At 37.9% G+C, this 17,025-nt stretch overlaps 1 protein-coding gene across 3 annotated transcripts in view; it reads left to right on the top strand.

Annotated features, from left to right (window-relative positions):
- Positions 1 to 17,025, top strand: part of SPATA17 (spermatogenesis associated 17) — a 248,621-nt gene that overhangs the window by 221,318 nt on the left and 10,278 nt on the right. The window contains exons 10-11 of one of the 3 annotated variants that reach the window (XM_012187041.5): positions 10,426 to 10,508; positions 14,093 to 14,390. In XM_012187041.5, coding sequence (XP_012042431.1) covers positions 10,426 to 10,506 — 81 coding nt within the window. In that variant the 3' untranslated portion in view covers positions 10,507 to 10,508; positions 14,093 to 14,390. Of the gene's footprint in view, positions 1 to 10,425; positions 11,970 to 14,092; positions 14,391 to 17,025 lie in introns of those variants that run through there. The other 2 variants (XM_012187039.4, XM_060396033.1) reach the window with 2 other exon arrangements.

Here is a 17,025-nt window from a genome sequence, read left to right on the forward strand (position 1 = left end):
TTCCACTGTTGAAAATTTTCTTAGAATATCTGGTTACTTAGAGACAGGTACTCAGTTCCATTCCTACAAAAACTCTTAGAATTTAGAAAGTGAAAGTCGCTCAGTCGTGTCTGACTCTTTGCAATCCCAAGTGACTGTACAGTCCATGGAATTCTCCAGGCCAGAATACTGGAGTGGGTAGCCTGTTCCCAAGGGATGTTTCCAACCCAGGGAATAAACCCAAGACTCCCACATTACAGGCAGAATCTTTACCAGCTGAGCCTCAAGGGAAGCCCTTAGTTTAGACATATAATGTTCCAATTCTGGTTTCAGTTGTATTCCCCACTTAAGTGGTTCTCTTTGAGCCATTGTGATATCATCTTGGAACGTTTTTGCAGCATGTTCTCCAGCATACTAACTGGGTGTAAGCCCAAACATTCCCTTCAGAGCCAGTCCCAGATAGCTTTCCTTCTGTTGAAAGTGGAAGCATTCCTTCTCCTTTAGGGTCCTTCTACTTCCGATCCCCTGGAGAAGGGAGTGGCTGCCCCCTCTAGTATTCTTGCCTCAAGAATTCCATGGACAGAGGAGCCTGGCAAGCTATAGTCCGTGAGGTTGCAAAGAGTCGGACACTTACTTGCACTTCACTACTTAAAACGGGCTACCTTTGTGTTTGAAAGTTATCTTACTGGAACCTCCTACCCTGATATCATTCATGAGCTCTGTTATTAAAACAACTTACAGGCTATAGATGATTCTGACTACAACATTGTCTCCAGTTGGGTGTTCCATTTCAGTGACTTTATTTAGATGACGTTCTGATTGTTTATAGTTGAAATTAAACAGTTAAGGCCACATTTTATCTGTACATCCATATTTCTTCATCTAGGCCTGTTACTTCTTGTATATCTTTCTGTCTTGTGTCTCTTTTACTATGGCTGTCATCCATATACACCATAACACAATGGAAAAGTCGAACACGAAATCCCATTATTGGTCCTTCAGTTTACATATTGGCCTACCATTTCCCACTTCTGCATTTATAATCAAGACTCTAAAGGTGGGAAAGGAGTGTGACCTAAATAAGAACAAGATAAAACTGTTAAGAAAAAGAAACATATAAAAGTGGAAAAAGAATTAAAAGTAACTCAAATGTACAACTTTAGAGTTTAGATCCACCTACTTATGAATAAGAATATGCACACTGAAGCCAAATATAAACGACCTTTGAATAAGCAACTGTTTAGGGTTATTTTTCCACAACTACTTTTTATAAAAGTTAAAGGGTTTTTAGGAGTTTCTTATCTGAAAATAGCTAACACTGAGTACTTGCTATATACCAGACACTGTTTTAATTGCTTTGTAAATATGAACTCATGTAATCCTAATGGAGAAGGAAATGGCAACCCACTCCAGTATTCTTGCCTGGAGAATTCCATGAACAGAGGAGCCTAGCAAGCTACAGTCTATGGGGTCGCAAAGAGTCAGATATGACAGGGATCTTTAAACCTGCCTATGCACTCTTGTAATCCTAATAACAGCCCTGTGAGTGGCCGTCATTATTTTTATATCATTTCATCTCTGTCTTTCAAACGAGGAAACAAACACCCTGGCAGCTTAGCTCCAAAACGAACCTGCCTCAGATCAGAACTCCTAAAGTTCTCAAAGAACCCTTGCAAATACCCTCGGTGAGACTCTGAGCATGACATAACAGACAGATTAACTTGGTTACCTTTGTAGGTTCAGATAGATGTATTGTCAACTCAGCTAAAAGCTGTTTGGAAACATATACAAATGATTTAATTGAATGAATACTTATTAAATCCTAAATCTAGGGAGCTGAAAAGAGCACAGTAATAGAGACTGCTTTGGGATGTCTTCCTGAAAACTCATAGTGAACAGAAAAATAAAAAGAGTAACTCTTACAACTCTTAGCCATTGCACGCATGTTCTTTGTCAAAACAGTGGAGATGTTTGGGCCATCACAGATTTCTCTGCATATCCTGAGAGCAAGGTTTGATCATGCAGGAATAATTCTGGGTGATCTTTCAATCTGCCAATGAACTCTTGTTTATAGACTGTGGAAAATCCCAAGTACTACCCAGACTTAACTGTGGTCTCTTTCAGGAACTATTTTCCTGTATTGACTAGTCAGCTGAAAGTTCTTGCCATTCTCCTTTTTTCTGTGTGTGTGTGTGTGTGTGTGTGTGTGTGTGTGTGTGTGTGTGTGTGTGTTTAGCTCTAAGGAAAATCTTTGGAATATGAATATGTAAAAAGAGTATTTTAAGCTGACCAATGTGTGTATAACCTTTGGTTTCCATCCTTCCCTTTTAATCTTGGAGGTTTTTTCTACTTTAGTGTATCAGCTCTGCCCTGCTTACCAACATTGAAGCTGGTTGTGAGTATCTGATGAAAAGCCTTAAATAACTAGATAAACAGCACAGCTGCCAACCTAAAGTAATCTTACACTTTGAGGGTGAGTGGCCCAGGAAATTTGCTCTTTGTCATTTTGACTTGGGTTTGAAAATGGACCTGGGCTGCATTCCAGCTCAAAGAGCCGTTCACTTCCAAAGAGTCCTAAATTGTCCCAAGGAGCTCATTTTGGCAGTGGATTATTTGTGTTTGGCTGGGCATCCTAATGGCAAAAGCTGTCTGCTCTGGCAAGCAAGGGCTGTGGCAGGATTTAGAATTACATCCCCAGTGTTTTTCCTTGATGAGGTTATTTTTCAGAAAAGCTGTCCCTCACCCCCCATTTCAAAAGTGACAATGTACAAGTGTTGTGCTGGTGTTTTCTTGAACTAATAAATAGTTTCCCAGGGCAGGGTGGTCTGTTTTATATATTTGAGGCATATTATAAACAGCACCCGATTTTTTCTGAAACCAAAGCTGGTTGGATGGCATCACTGACTCAATGGACATGAGTTTGAGCAAACTCTGGGAGATAGTGAAGGACAGAGAAACCTGGCGTGCTGCAGTCCGTGGGGTCAAAAGAGTTGAACATGACTTAAAGATTGAACAAAGCTGTCTTAATGGCGAATCCAGCTCTTTCTATATCAGAGGTAACAGTCATTGGTTCAATAGGGCCAGATAAGAAAGTGGGCTTCCTTTGTGGCTCAGCTGGTAAAGAATCTGCCTGAAATGCAGGAGACCTGGGTTTGATCCCTGGGTTGGGAAGATCCCCTGGAGAAGGGAAAGGCTACCCACTCCAGTATTCTGGCCTGGAGAATTCCAAGGACTCTATAGTCCATGGGGTCACAAAGAGTCAGATAGGACTGAGCGACTTTCACTTTCACAAGAAAGTAGGGTTTCAGATAAAATAAGAATGATAAAGAATTTGTGAAAGATTTTCTATTACAGGATATAAAGTACAGGTACTTGAAGAGTCAGTCCTTGTTTATCTACAAAACTCTCAATGCCTATTGTCTGACTCTCCCACTTCCCCGTGAGGGATCCCGGGAAGACAGAACTAAATTTTGGTTACCATTGTTGTTGTTTAGTTGCAAAGTCATGTCTGACTCTTTGTAACCCCATGGACTTTAGCCTGCCAGGCTCCTCTGTCCGTGGGATTTCCCAGGTGAGAATACTGGAGTGGGTTGCCATTTCTTTCTCCAGGGGATCTTCCAGACTCAGGGATTGAACCCACGTCTCTTACATTGCAGGCGTATTCTTTACTGCCAAGCCACCAGGGAAGCCCTTTGGTTTACCATTAGTTGGAAGCTGTGTAGCAGGGTGCTGACACACTGTAGATGTTCAAATGGTAGTGCAACATACAGGTTAAAGTATAACACAGAATTCATTATTGCCTCACTCATTAAATTAGAAGGACCCAGAACTAAGTACACAAAAATATCCAAAGGCATGAGGGGAGAAAATATTACAGCTTCTATTTATTTTTATCTCATTTGTATGTCTATTTCATATTATATTTACACATATATAATTTCAAACAGACTAGCAAAATATATTGAGGATGCTTAAAATATTTTCACTAATGGAAGATATGATCAAAACTCTGTTAGTCCTGTTTCACTACATTATTGTACCGTAATCTGTCTCTCATATGTGTAAATGGAGTTTATTTAACTTTTAAAAGCACATGGTGGATAGAATATGAATAGATTTTTACCCTTGAATGAAAGGCAGAGGAAGAAACTAATGGCAAGTGCCAAGTGTTTTATGCTATTTAATCCTCATACCAATCCTGCAAGATATCTCCATTTTATAGATGACGAAGCGGAATGAATTAGAAAGTGCTTCCCGTGCTTCTGTATTCCGAAAGGAATTATAAAGAATTGGTATCATTCCTTCTTTGGTATCATTCACCAGTGAAATCATCTGGGCCTGTTTTGGAAAGTTTTTAATTATTTATTCATTTTTTACAAATAAATATAGACCTATTCAGATGATTTCTCCTGTTTGAGTTTTGGGAGACTGTGACTTCCTTGACTGGTCCATTTCACCTGTTATCAAATTTATGAACAGAGTTGTTCATAAAATTCCTTAATTATCCTCTTAATGTTGTGGGATCAGTAGTGATGGTTCAGCTTTCATTTCTAATATTTGTAAGTCGTATCTGCTTTCTTTTTTCTTAACCTGACTAGGTATTTGTCACTTGCTGAAAGAACTAGTTTTTGCTTTGCTGATTTTTTTCTATTGATTTCCTGTTTTCAAATTCAACTCTGATTTTATTTTCTTTGGCACTTTGGATTTAATCTACGCTTTTCCTAGTTTCCTAGAAACTAGTTTCTAGTTTCCAAGTGGAAGCTTAGACTAATGACTCCAGATCTTTCATCTTTTCTACTATATGACTTCATTGTTATAAATTTCCCTCTAGACACTGCTTTTGCTGCATCCCACAAATTTTGACAGGTTGTATTTTAGTTTTAACTCAAAAAATTTTTGTCTTGACCTTTTTTTCCTTTGACTATATACTGTTTAGTAGTATGTTATTTAATCTCCAAATATACTCAGAAATTTTGCACTGTCTTTTTGTTATTATTTTCAGCTTAATTTCATCATGGTCTAAAAGCATACTTTATATGATGTCTACTGTTTTGAAATTGTTGAGGTATGATTTATGGCTCAGAATGTGGTCTATCTGGGGGAATATTCCATGAGAGCTTGAGAAGAGTGTGTGGTCATTGTTGGATGAAGAAGTCTATAAATGCCAATTACATCCAGTTGAGTGACAGTGCTGTTCAGTTCAGTTGTATCCTTACTGACATTCTGCCTGCTGGATCTGGCAGTTGTTTATAAAGGGGTATTGAAGACTCCTTTCTTGCAGTTCTGTTAGTTTTTACTTCATATATTTTGATGCTCTGTTGTTAGGTACATACACATTAAGGACAGTCTGTCTTCTTACAGAACTGACCCCTTTATCATGTAATGCCTGTCTTTATTCCGGATAATTCTCCTTGTCGTGAAGTCTGTTTTGTCTGAAATTAATGTGTCTACTTCAACTTTCTTTTAATTAATGTTAGATGGTATATCTTTCTCCATCCCTACACTTTTAATCTGTTTTTTTTTTTTTTTTCAATTTAAAGTAGGTTTCATATGGGCTTCCATGATGGCTCAGATGGAAATGGCAACCCACTCCAGTATTCTTGCCTGAAAAATCCCATGGACAGAAGAGCCTGGTGGGCTGCAGTCCAAAGGGTCACAAAGAGTCAGACATGACTGAGTGACTAAGCATAACTCACAGGTTTCATGTACCCGCTATATAGTTGGGTCTTGTTTTTGTATCCACAGTCTCTGCCTTTTATTAGTTTATTTAAATATACTATTCATTAGTATATTTAAAATCACACTTAAAGTGATATAATATAATTGGATTAATATTTACATATTTACATCTGTTTTCCATTCATTACCTTGTTCTTTGTTGGTTTTTTGTTTTGGTTTTGCCTTCCACTCTTTCTGGCTTTGCTAGTTTTAATTTAGCATTTATATGATTTCGTTTTTTTCTCCTCTTAGCACATCAATTCTACTTCTTTAAAAAAGATTTTTTAGTGGTTACTCTAGAGTTTGGAATATACATTTATGACTAATCCAAGTCTACTTTCAAATAACACTATATTATTTCATGGACAGTTCAACTACCTTTTAACAGATTATTCCCAGCTCCTCCCTCCCATTCCTTATAATATTGTTGTCATTTGTTTATCTTATCCATAAGCTATAATCACTGATTATATTTTGTTGTTATTATTTTGAACAAGGCTGTTATTTAATTAAGATCTTTCCCTTCATTCATTTATTCTCTAATGTTGCTCATTTCATGTAGAAATAAATTTCTAGTGGATATCAGACAGTAAAAGACGAACACTATGTGGTATCATTTATATGCATAAACTAAAAATAATACAAAAAAAGTATATTCAAAACAAAAACAGACTTACAGATGTAGAAAACAGCTACTGGTTGCCAAAGGGGAGAGGGAAGGAGAGAGGGGAAAATTAGGGGTATAGAACTAACAGATACTAAATACTATTGTTAAACAGATAAGCAACAGGATATATTGTATAGCACAGGGAATTATAGTCAGTGTCTTATAATAACTTTTGATGAAGTATGATCTGTATAAATACTGAATCACTATGCTGTACACCTAAAACTGATAGAGTATTATAAATCAATTATATTTCATTTTTTTAAAAGAGAAAAAATAGAAATAAAAATTTTAAATAATAAAAATTGTTTATTATAATAAAATAAAAAACAGTTGTGGCTTCCCTGGTGGCTCAGTGATAAAGAATCTACCTGCCAGGGTAGGCAACATGGGTTCGATCCCTGGTCCTGGAAGATCCCACATGCCACAGAGCAGCTAAGCCTGTGAACCACAACTATTGAGCCTGAGCTCTAGAGCCCTGGGACTGCAGCTGCTGAGCCCATGTGCTACAGCTACGGAAGCCCATACGCCCGAGAGCCTGTGCTCCACAACAAGAGAGGCCACTGCAATGTGAAGCCCAATCACCGCAACTCGAGGGTAGCCCCTACTCTCCGAAACCAGAGAAAAGCCTGTGCAGCAAGGAAGACCCAGCACAGCCAAAACTAAATATATAAATACAGTTATAAAAATATATATTAAAAACATAGCTAACATGATCAAAAGTTTCAACTAAGATCATTTGCACAAAACTAACCTTTTCTTTACTGTCTTGAAACCTAGATTATTGTTGCACATAAATATTTATAAAACAAGCTGTTCATTATCCTCGTCTTCAGGATTCATCATTGCCAACAGTAAAAAAAATCACAGTAATGCTTCACATATATGCCTGCCTTCAGACATGCAAGTTTAAAAGTAATATGAATTACTTACTATCTCAAAATACACCCTCTATGTCATGTGCAACTCTTGCAAATGCTACGTCGATTACTGAGTGCCCCTAGAATCACAGTATCAAATAGAAAGGAAGCCAGAGTATGGATTTCAGCACCCCAAGAATATAATACTTCATTATATAAAGTTCTGTTGCATTCATGCTGTCCAAAAGGAAGGATTTTGTTCAAACTAATGAATTTGTCTTTTACTTAAGCATTTTTGTCACGCAGATCTTTTTAATACTCTAAAGCAGTGTCTGTTACAACCTCTTGTCCTTCATGTCACTTGGGCTTAGACGCTTTGTTCCATAAACACAAAGCAACAGATGTGGGGCTTTTCCCTGGGGCCTGAATAGCGTTATTCATAGAAGTCGATACTTAAGAGTTGGGGCTCTATTGTACCAGAGGGGAGAGCCAGATCAGCAGTGACAAAGGTTCCTGCATATTCTCCAATACATTTATTTTCTGTGTGTTTATAATGCAGGTCGACCCTCTAAAGAGGTCGACCCTGGGCAGAGGTCCTTCCTTTTGAGATTTTCTTAAATAAAATTATCCCAAATCATTTCCATTGAGGATAAACATCCTTTGCAAAGGAGAAGCATATGCCTTTATATGGTCTGACCACTTACTTACAAAATCCACTGTCGATTTAGTGTTTTACCTCTCTGATGACTGCCAGTTTAACATACCTGAAAAGCATTCGTTTCTGTTCTCAGTCAAATGCTGCTTCTTTGATTACTCAACAAAAAATGATTTGTCCTTTCTTCCTCCCACACTTCTTCAGCATTTGTGTGAATCAGTTCTGTGATACTTACCACAAGTGTCCCTCTGTTTTAAGTATTTGGATGTAACACCCTTCCCTTTTCATTCATTCAGTCAGCAAATCCTGTTTTGCGCAAAACAGGGCACTTACCTGTATGCAGCTTATAATCTCATGGAGGACACAAAATAAACATACGGTATTAAAGAGTAGCAATAGCTATGAAGAAAATAGAACCATTAAAATAATAGAGAGTTTCAGGGGTATTATTTTATGTGCAGGTAGTCATGAAAGGTCTCTTTGAACAGGGATGTGATGAAAGGGAAGAATGAACCATGAGGATACAGAGATAAAGCTGTTGAGGTGGAGGCATCTCTAAGTATAAAGACTGAGAAGTAACATGTTCAGTAAACAAAGGTTTTGCTAGAGACAATTCATTGAGGGGAAATGCAGAAGAAAGATTGTGTCACCCAAGGAGCTAAATCCACCATTGTCAAGGTCAAGGTAAAACATGTAGCCTGTGAGCTCTAGGCAGACAGGGGCCCATGCCATTGTGTTGCTCAGAACTTCTCCAGGCTGTCATCTACAACTCTTAAAAACTATGTATTTGACTCACAGGCTTAGAGAATGAACTTATGATTACCGGAAGGGATAGTTAGGGAGTTTGGTATGGACATGTACACACTGCTACATTAAAATGGATAATGAACAAGGTCCTACTGTACAGGGGACTCTCCTCAATGTTATGTGGCAGCCTGAATGGGAGGGAAATTTGGTGGAGAACGGATACGTGTATATGTATGGCTGAGTCACTTTGCTGTGCTTGTGAAACTATCACAACATTGTTATTTGGCTGTTGTTGTTTAGTCACTAAATCATGTCCAGCTGTTTGTGACCCGATGGACTGCAGCATGCCAGGCTTCCCTGTCCTTCACTATCTCCTGGAGTATACTCAAACTTATGTCCATTGAGTCTGTAATGCTGTCCAACCGTCTCATCCTCTGTCACTCCCTTCTCCTCCTGCCTTCAATCTTTCCCAGCATTAGGATCTTTTCTAGTAAGTCAGCTCTTTATATCAGCTAGCCAAAGTATTAGAGCTTCAGCTGCAGCATCAGTCCTTCCAATGAATATTCAGGGTTGATTTCCTTCAGGATGGACTGGTTTAATCTCCTTGCTGTCCACGGTGCTCTCAAGAGTCTTCTGTAGCACCATAGTTAGAAAGCATCAATTCTTCAGTGCTCAGTCTTCTTTATGGTCCAGCTCTCACATCCATGGGCTTCCCTGGTGGCTCAGATGGCAAAGAATCTGCCTGCAATTCAGAAGACTGGGTTTGATCCCTGGGTTGGAAAGATCCTCTGGAGTAGGGAATGGCTACCCACTCCAGTATTCTTGCCTGGAGAATTCCATGGACAGAGGAGCCTGACAGGCTACAGTCCATGGGGTCACAGAGTCAGACACAACTGAGTGACTAACATTTTCACTTTTATTCCTCACATCTGTACAGGACTGCTAGAAAAACCATAGCTTTGACTATATGGACCTTTGTTGGCAAAGTGATACCTCTGCTTTTTAATGCATTCTCTATGCTTGTCATAGCTTTCCTTCCAAGGAGCTAGCTAGCATCTTTTAATTTCATGGCTGCAGTCACCATCTACAGTGATTTTGGAGCCCCAAAAAATAAAATCTGTCCCTGTTCCCACTTTTTCTCCTTCTGTTTGCCATGAGGTGATGGCACTGGATGTCATGATCTTAGTTTTATGACTGTTGAGATTTAAGCCAGCTTTTTCACTCTCCTCTTTCACCTTCTTCAAGAGGCCCTTTAGTTCCTCTTTGCTTCTGACCATTATAATGGTATCATCTGCATATCTGAGGTTGTTGATATTTCTCCTGGCAATCTTGATTCCAGCTTGTGATACTTCGAGCCCGGCATTTCATCTGATGTACTCTGCATATATGTTAAATAGGGTGACAATATACTGCCTTGTCATACTTCTTTCCCAGTTTTGAACCAGTCAGTTGTTCAGTGTTCAGTTCTACCTGTTGCTTCTTGACCTGCACACAGGTCTCAGGAGACAGGTAAGGTGGTCTGGTATTCCCATCTTGTTAAGAATTTCCCACAGTTTGTTGTGATCCATGCAGTCTTAAAAACTTAAAACAAAACAAAACTATGTGCTTAAGAAAGCTTCAGGTATCTGGCTTTCAACTAATAAAAAATAACTACTAATTTTTTTTTTTGAGGATGTGATGGCAGGTTTGCTGTGCAGTTATATGATATCTATCTAGCAATTTAATATAACATAAATTATAACAAAATACTGTAAATCAGTTAAGACCTATTTGGTAATTGTTGATTTTTTTCCTCCTAGGATTTCCAAACTGTGTTGCCATCATTTGATCTCTTCTCAAAGTATGGAAAAATGTATTCAAAAGCTGGACAAATTGTATAAAGGTACGCATTTTTGCTAAAAGGTACTTCAAAACTACTATAGTAAATAATATAAAAAATCAAATGAGATTAACTTAACTATGAAGCATTTAAAACATCACACTACTATAATTTATGAAATACAGCTCCATATATTTCTTTCATGCTAGTCTAATGGTTTCCAACATTTGAAAATATTTCAAATATCTTCAAAATAAACTCAAAGTAGAACTAACACATGAAGTACCTTCCTCTTTAAATTAATTAAAACAGTAGATAAATAGTTTTACATAATATAACGAGAAAGTATTGATGGTATCCACAGCCTAAAATATTTCTCATTACTGTATGGTACAGTATTGTTTAAAATTCTATATTCAATATGTGTTATTTAAATTGCGAGGTACCTTTAGGGAATTTCAAGTAAATAGCATCTTGGGTCTCTGATGAGCAAAGTTTGCAGGCTAGAGAACAGAGATCGCCACATAAAATTCAAGATCACAAAATAAACTCTCAATGAATACTGCATTTAATTACTAAGGTGTTTCAGAGTAGAGAAATGATTACAATCAAAGGAAGCCTGATAAGAGGTATTCTGACATTTTCAGCCAAAGTTAAAGGAGATATTGGATGAAGACAGAATAGAGCACTACAGTTAAAGGCAAAGAGACAGGAATGGGAAATCAGGCTAGTTAATTCCCCAGGGTCCTCGCACACCAAGAACAGCTGGGGAAGGCTGTGGTCTGTTGGAAAGAACACAAAATAGATACAAGCAACTATGTTCCTCAGATTTAGTTAGTGTTGCCTCTCTCCCATTTATAACTCGGTGCTTCAACTGGAAGTCAATAGTTAAATGCAGAGAGCAGTAACCACTCTGTGACTCTTCCAAAGGAATACACAAGGGGAAATGTGAAATATTCTGAGCTAATAGAAAAACATACATATAATGCCAAGTGGGATTACAATTGCAAGGTTTATAAAGTATCATTACCCATTAGAGTATTTATCTAGTATTCATGTTTCACAGCATGAAGTCGCCTAAATAAAATTTTTCATATTTGTATGACTTCAGGTTTTAAATCAAAGATGTATCCTGTTCATAGTGGCAAGGTTGAAACAACTTGAATATTCACTAGTATGTGAGTGAAGTCGCTCAGTCGTGTCTGACTCTTTGCGACCCCATGGACTGTAGCCCACCAGGCTCCTCTGTCCATGGGATTCTCCAGGCCAGAATACTGGAGTGGGTAGCCTTTCCCTTCTCCAGGGGATCTTCCCAACACAGGGACCGAACCCAGGTCTCCTGCATTCCAGGCAAATTCCTTACCATCTGAGCTATCAGGGAAGCATTTACTAGTATGTTAAGTTAAATGATAGACACATAAAATGTAATACTGTGATAATGTTAAATATGTTAACATAGATCTTTCCCTATTAATTTGAAAAATGCCTACGATATATTTTTAAGAAAAGAAAGCTGGATTCAAAGATAACTGTGTAGTCTGATTTCATTAAATATGTATATATGTGCATGCATGTATGTATACACACACACATATATATAATGGGTATATATATATATATATATAACAGATTTGCATGTGCTTATTTATATATTACATATGTATGTATGCATTTGTGTAAGACAAAACTGTTAATGGTAGTTATCTCTTGAGAGTGAGATTAGGGGTAGCTTTTAGGGGGATATTTCTTTATGGTCTCATTTTTTGAAATTTTTATCTAGTCAGACAGGAGCAAATTGTAAAACAAAACATTCCAGAAGAACTACTTGTTCTTCCCTACCAATTACAAAGATATCTTGACTTTATTCTACTCAATCATAATAATTTAGAGACAATTATGGTTTTTTTTTTCTGAAGACAAAATAATGGCTTGCTAAATTATTTATAAGACAAGGATGAGCAACAAATGTTTCACATTCCTTTTAATTAAAAAAAGAGTGCACCATGCACAAATATGTGAGAGACATTTTTAAAAACTGTTCATTCACTCTTCTCTGGGATTTTTAACTATTTTGTAAATTGAAAATAATATCAAAATGTCATCTCCTCCTCTTAGAAAGGAAACTAATATTTAGCATTTAATTTTGGTAAGTGATGGGTAGCAGCTTTAGCCGATGCTCTTCTATTAAGATTTCATTTCACCAAATACAGCAAAGTGCTTCTGCTCCTTGTAAAGAAGGCTGAGTTGGGAATACTTGTCCCGAAGTGTTGAATAAAGATGCCTTGGTAATTGTGAGAGCTATCTATTTGATTGCTTCAGCTTCAAGGTAGTTCATCACTTCTCTATAATTCACCCAACATTGTCTCATCTCATGCACCCATATTACACTTTCCCATCAGTCCGATTAGAAGTACTGTTGCCTTATCAGATTAATCTCCCTTCCTTTTAGCATCTCTGAGTTTAGGATAAGCAGAGCCTACACCTAACCATTATGATTAATGCAGTAAGACTTCAGCCTCTGAAATTGCTCAGAGTGAGTTAGATTTTAAACACACATATATTGCACGTATATTTTAAAATCTACTCCCTGATTAGGATGATTCCATTTAATTTCTTTAATTTTTCTGTGTAACCACTTACTTTTGGAAACTTTGATAGTTTTCAAAAGGCACCTTTGTCTAAGTCAGAAGGTGCTGTATCCCATCAGCTCACTCCACCGTCTTTTAAGCTCCAGTCATCTTTCCAGGTGGAAGCGTCTCTTTAAAGGTTAGAATGGAGAAAAATTAGCACCATAAGATGAACTCATTGGGTAGTCCAACATCAGTGTGAGTTTTCTGGCATGATGAGCTTTTCACTTTCCTCATGTCTTTTTTTTTGTGATGGGCTTTGGCCCAGGCTATCATTCTGCTAAAAAGTGCAATTGTGAGGCCATATGAGATGAATTTTAATGGAATTATTTGTTATGTGTGAAAAGCAGTGTACTTGGTTCCTCTGTTCATAAGAATTTGGCATGGGCTTGACTCAACTCACCAAGAAAAAGAGGTTTAGTTAGTACCCTAATTGGGAAAAGGGTGAAATCCCATTTTTTTTTCCAAAGGAAATAAGGTCTCAGCAGCTGTGTAAGGAAAAAGGATGATACATGAGGAGAGAGTAAGAATCAGGTGTAGAAACTACATACGTGCCTGTTGGGGTTAAATTTTTATTTCAACAAGAAAAGTCACTGCACCTGGCCATTCAGGTTGGTACTATGTGAATTCGTAAGCCTTTTCAGTTTGGTCATAGTGAACTGGCAATAAAGAAAAAACAAAAATCAAAATATCTGTAGTGTTTTTATCCTTTGACTAAAGATTATATAACAAACCACTTACCTCTAGGAAGACATTCTGCTGTAGTTCCTTTGTGACTGAGGCAGGCTGGCTGAATGCTCCCTGAGACTAACGGCACACACCATCCATACTGTTGACCAGGACCTACAGAGGTGTAGACAGAGATCAGAGAAAAGGGTGATTCTAGCAGGGTTAGAAGCAAGTCAGACCAGTTAAGCTCAGACCCTTAACTGAGCTTACCTCTAAGTGAGGAGTATTTAAATAGAGAATTTGAGAACTCCTGTTATTTTTATTCTTTCGATTTTGCTGTTTTGATTTTAGACAACAAGACAAAATGTAAAAATGAGATTATGGTGTGAAGTGCATTGAATAGAAGACCCCACTGCATGGAATCCTGGATTCTACTTTGATGGCACCTGAATAACCTTGACTCAAATCTCTCAGCCTCTGAAGTGTTTCCCATTTTCTCTCTCTCTCTCCCTTCTGTCTCTCTCGCTCTCTCTGTTCTCTCCCGTCCCCTTAATTGGAACCATCTCTGAAAACTTTCCAAGTCTAAAAGGAAAATACAAATGAGGATCCTACAGAAAATACACTTAAACCATAATTATTATGATTCAATAAATGTAATATTTTACAGCTGACTACTCATGAATTCACCATATATATATATATATATATATATATATATATATGGTAGTGGGTCTTTTACCTCTGAGAATGTCAGTCACAACCATAACCCCTGGTGACCAAAAGTACCATAAATGGTTCCACTGAAATGGCCTGACTCCATCTGCCCTAGTCTCAAGTGGTGAGCCAGTGTTGGGAGCCCAAGAAAAAGGGCAGCTAGCATGAAGAGTGAGTGATAAATGGTTTGAAGAATGAGTGGTTTAAAGTAGTTTGGTATGAAGGCTGTGCTCTGAGGGAAACAGCGATTTGTCAGACCAGTTAGAACCCTCCTGGGACGTTGAACTTGAGACACATAGACATAGACCAGTGGGCCTGGAGCAGATATGTAGACACCCTCAGATACAAAAGACATTTGCAGCTCTTTGCTGAGCAGAGAGCATCTGCTTGTGAGCGTCTATCCAGCTCATCGTCTTCACTTAGTAAGTGACTGCTGACTGAAAAACAAGTATCTGACTCATTAGATTATGAAACTTTAGAGTATTCCTCCTAGCCCGTTGACTCTTTAATAACAACTAACAATCTGCTAGGTATTTTGTAGATCCTGGGCCAATATTTGTTAGTTCTGACCTTAGCATGAACTTGTAAGAGAATTGCTAGAATTAGGAAAAGTCTGAACATTGCCTACTTCAAAGTTACATGACAAGTCTTATGATTCAGTCTATAGCATTGCCCTTCTCATTATGACAGTCTAAGCTAGAATTTTTTAAACTGTTTGGTTTTATGAGGTATTGTATAAGAGCTTATAATTTGTGAAGTTTTATATGAAGAGGATTAAGAAGCAAAGACATCAGTTTGCCAGCAAAGGTCCATATAGTCAAAGCTATGGTTTTTCCAGTAGTCGTGTATGGATGTGAGAGTTGGATGTAAAGAAGGCTGAGTGCCAAGGAACTGATGCTTTCAAATTGTGCTGGAGAAGACTCTTGAGAGTCCCTTGGGCTGCAAGAAGAGCAAACCAGTCCATCCTAAAGGAAATCAGTCCTGAATATTCATTGGAAGGACTGATGCTGAAGCTGAAACTCCAGTACTTTGGCCACCTGATGTGAAGAACTGACTCATTGGAAAAAAACTTGATGCTGGGAAAGATTGAAGGCAAAAGGAGAAGGAAGCGGCAGAGGATGAGATGGCTAGGTAGCATCAGTGACTCAATGGACACGCATCTGAACAAACTCTGGGAGATAATGAAGAACAGGGAAGCCTGGTGTGCTGCAGTCCATAGAGCTGCAAAGAGTCAGACATGACTTAGCAACCAAACAACAGAAACATCTGCAAAAAGATTCATTTTAAATAAAAAGCATTATCAACCCTTTTCTTTTAAAAAACAATTACCATTCATTTAGAGCCACATTTGGTCAATATGTTGGGAATTTTTTTTTTTTAGTTTTTTATTTATTTTTTAATTTTAAAATCTTTAATTCTTACATGTGTTCCCAAACATGAACCCCCCTCCCACCTCCCTCCCCATAACATTTCTATGGGTCATCCCCATGCACCAGCCCCAAGCAGGCTGTATCCTGCATCAGACATAGACTGGCGATTCAATTCTTACATGATAGTATACATGTTAGAATGCCATTCTCCCAAATCATCCCACCCTCTCCCTCTCCCTCTGAGTCCAAAAGTCCGTTATACACAGCTGTGTCTTTTTTCCTGTCTTGCATACAAGGTCGTCATTGCCATCTTTCTAAATTCCATATATATGTGTTAGTATACTGTATTGGTGTTTTTCTTTCTGGCTTACTTCACTCTGTATAATTGGCTCCAGTTTCATCCATCTCATCAGAACTGATTCAAATGAATTCTTTTTAACGGCTGAGTAATACTCCATTGTGTATATGTACCACAGCTTTCTTATCCATTCATCTGCTGATGGACATCTAGGTTGTTTCCATGTCCTGGCTATTATAAACAGTGCTGCGATGAACATTGGGGTACATGTGTCTCTTTCAATTCTGGTTTCCTTGGTGTGTATGCCCAGCAGTGGGATTGCTGGGTCATAAGGTAGTTCTATTTGCAATTTTTTAAGGCATCTCCACACTGTTCTCCATAGTGGCTGTACTAGTTTGCATTCCCACCAACAGTGTAGGAGGGTTCCCTTTTCTCCACACCCTCTCCAGCATTTATTGCTTGCAGATTTTTGGATCGCAGCCATTCTGACTGGTGTGAAGTGGTACCTCATTGTGGTTTTGATTTGCATTTCTCTGATAATGAGTGATGTTGAGCATCTTTTCATGTGTTTGTTAGCCATCCATATGTCTTCTTTGGAGAAATGTCTATTTAGTTCTTTGGCCCATTTTTTGACTGGGTCGTTTATTTTTCTGGAATTGAGCTGCATTAAGTTGCTTGTATATTTTTGAGATTAGTTGTTTGTTAGTTGCTTCATTTGCTATTATTTTCTCCCATTCAGGAGGCTGTCTTTTCACCTTGCTTATATTTTCCTTTGTTGTGCAGAAGCTTTTAATTCAGCCATATTTTTCACAGAACTAGAACAAATAATTTCAAGATTTGTATGGAAATACAAAAAACCTCGAATTGCCAAAGCAATCTTGAGAAATAAGAATGGAACTGGA

This window comes from Ovis aries, chromosome 12 (assembly GCF_016772045.2).
Source record: "Ovis aries strain OAR_USU_Benz2616 breed Rambouillet chromosome 12, ARS-UI_Ramb_v3.0, whole genome shotgun sequence".
In the NCBI taxonomy this organism is placed as follows: domain Eukaryota; kingdom Metazoa; phylum Chordata; class Mammalia; order Artiodactyla; family Bovidae; genus Ovis; species Ovis aries.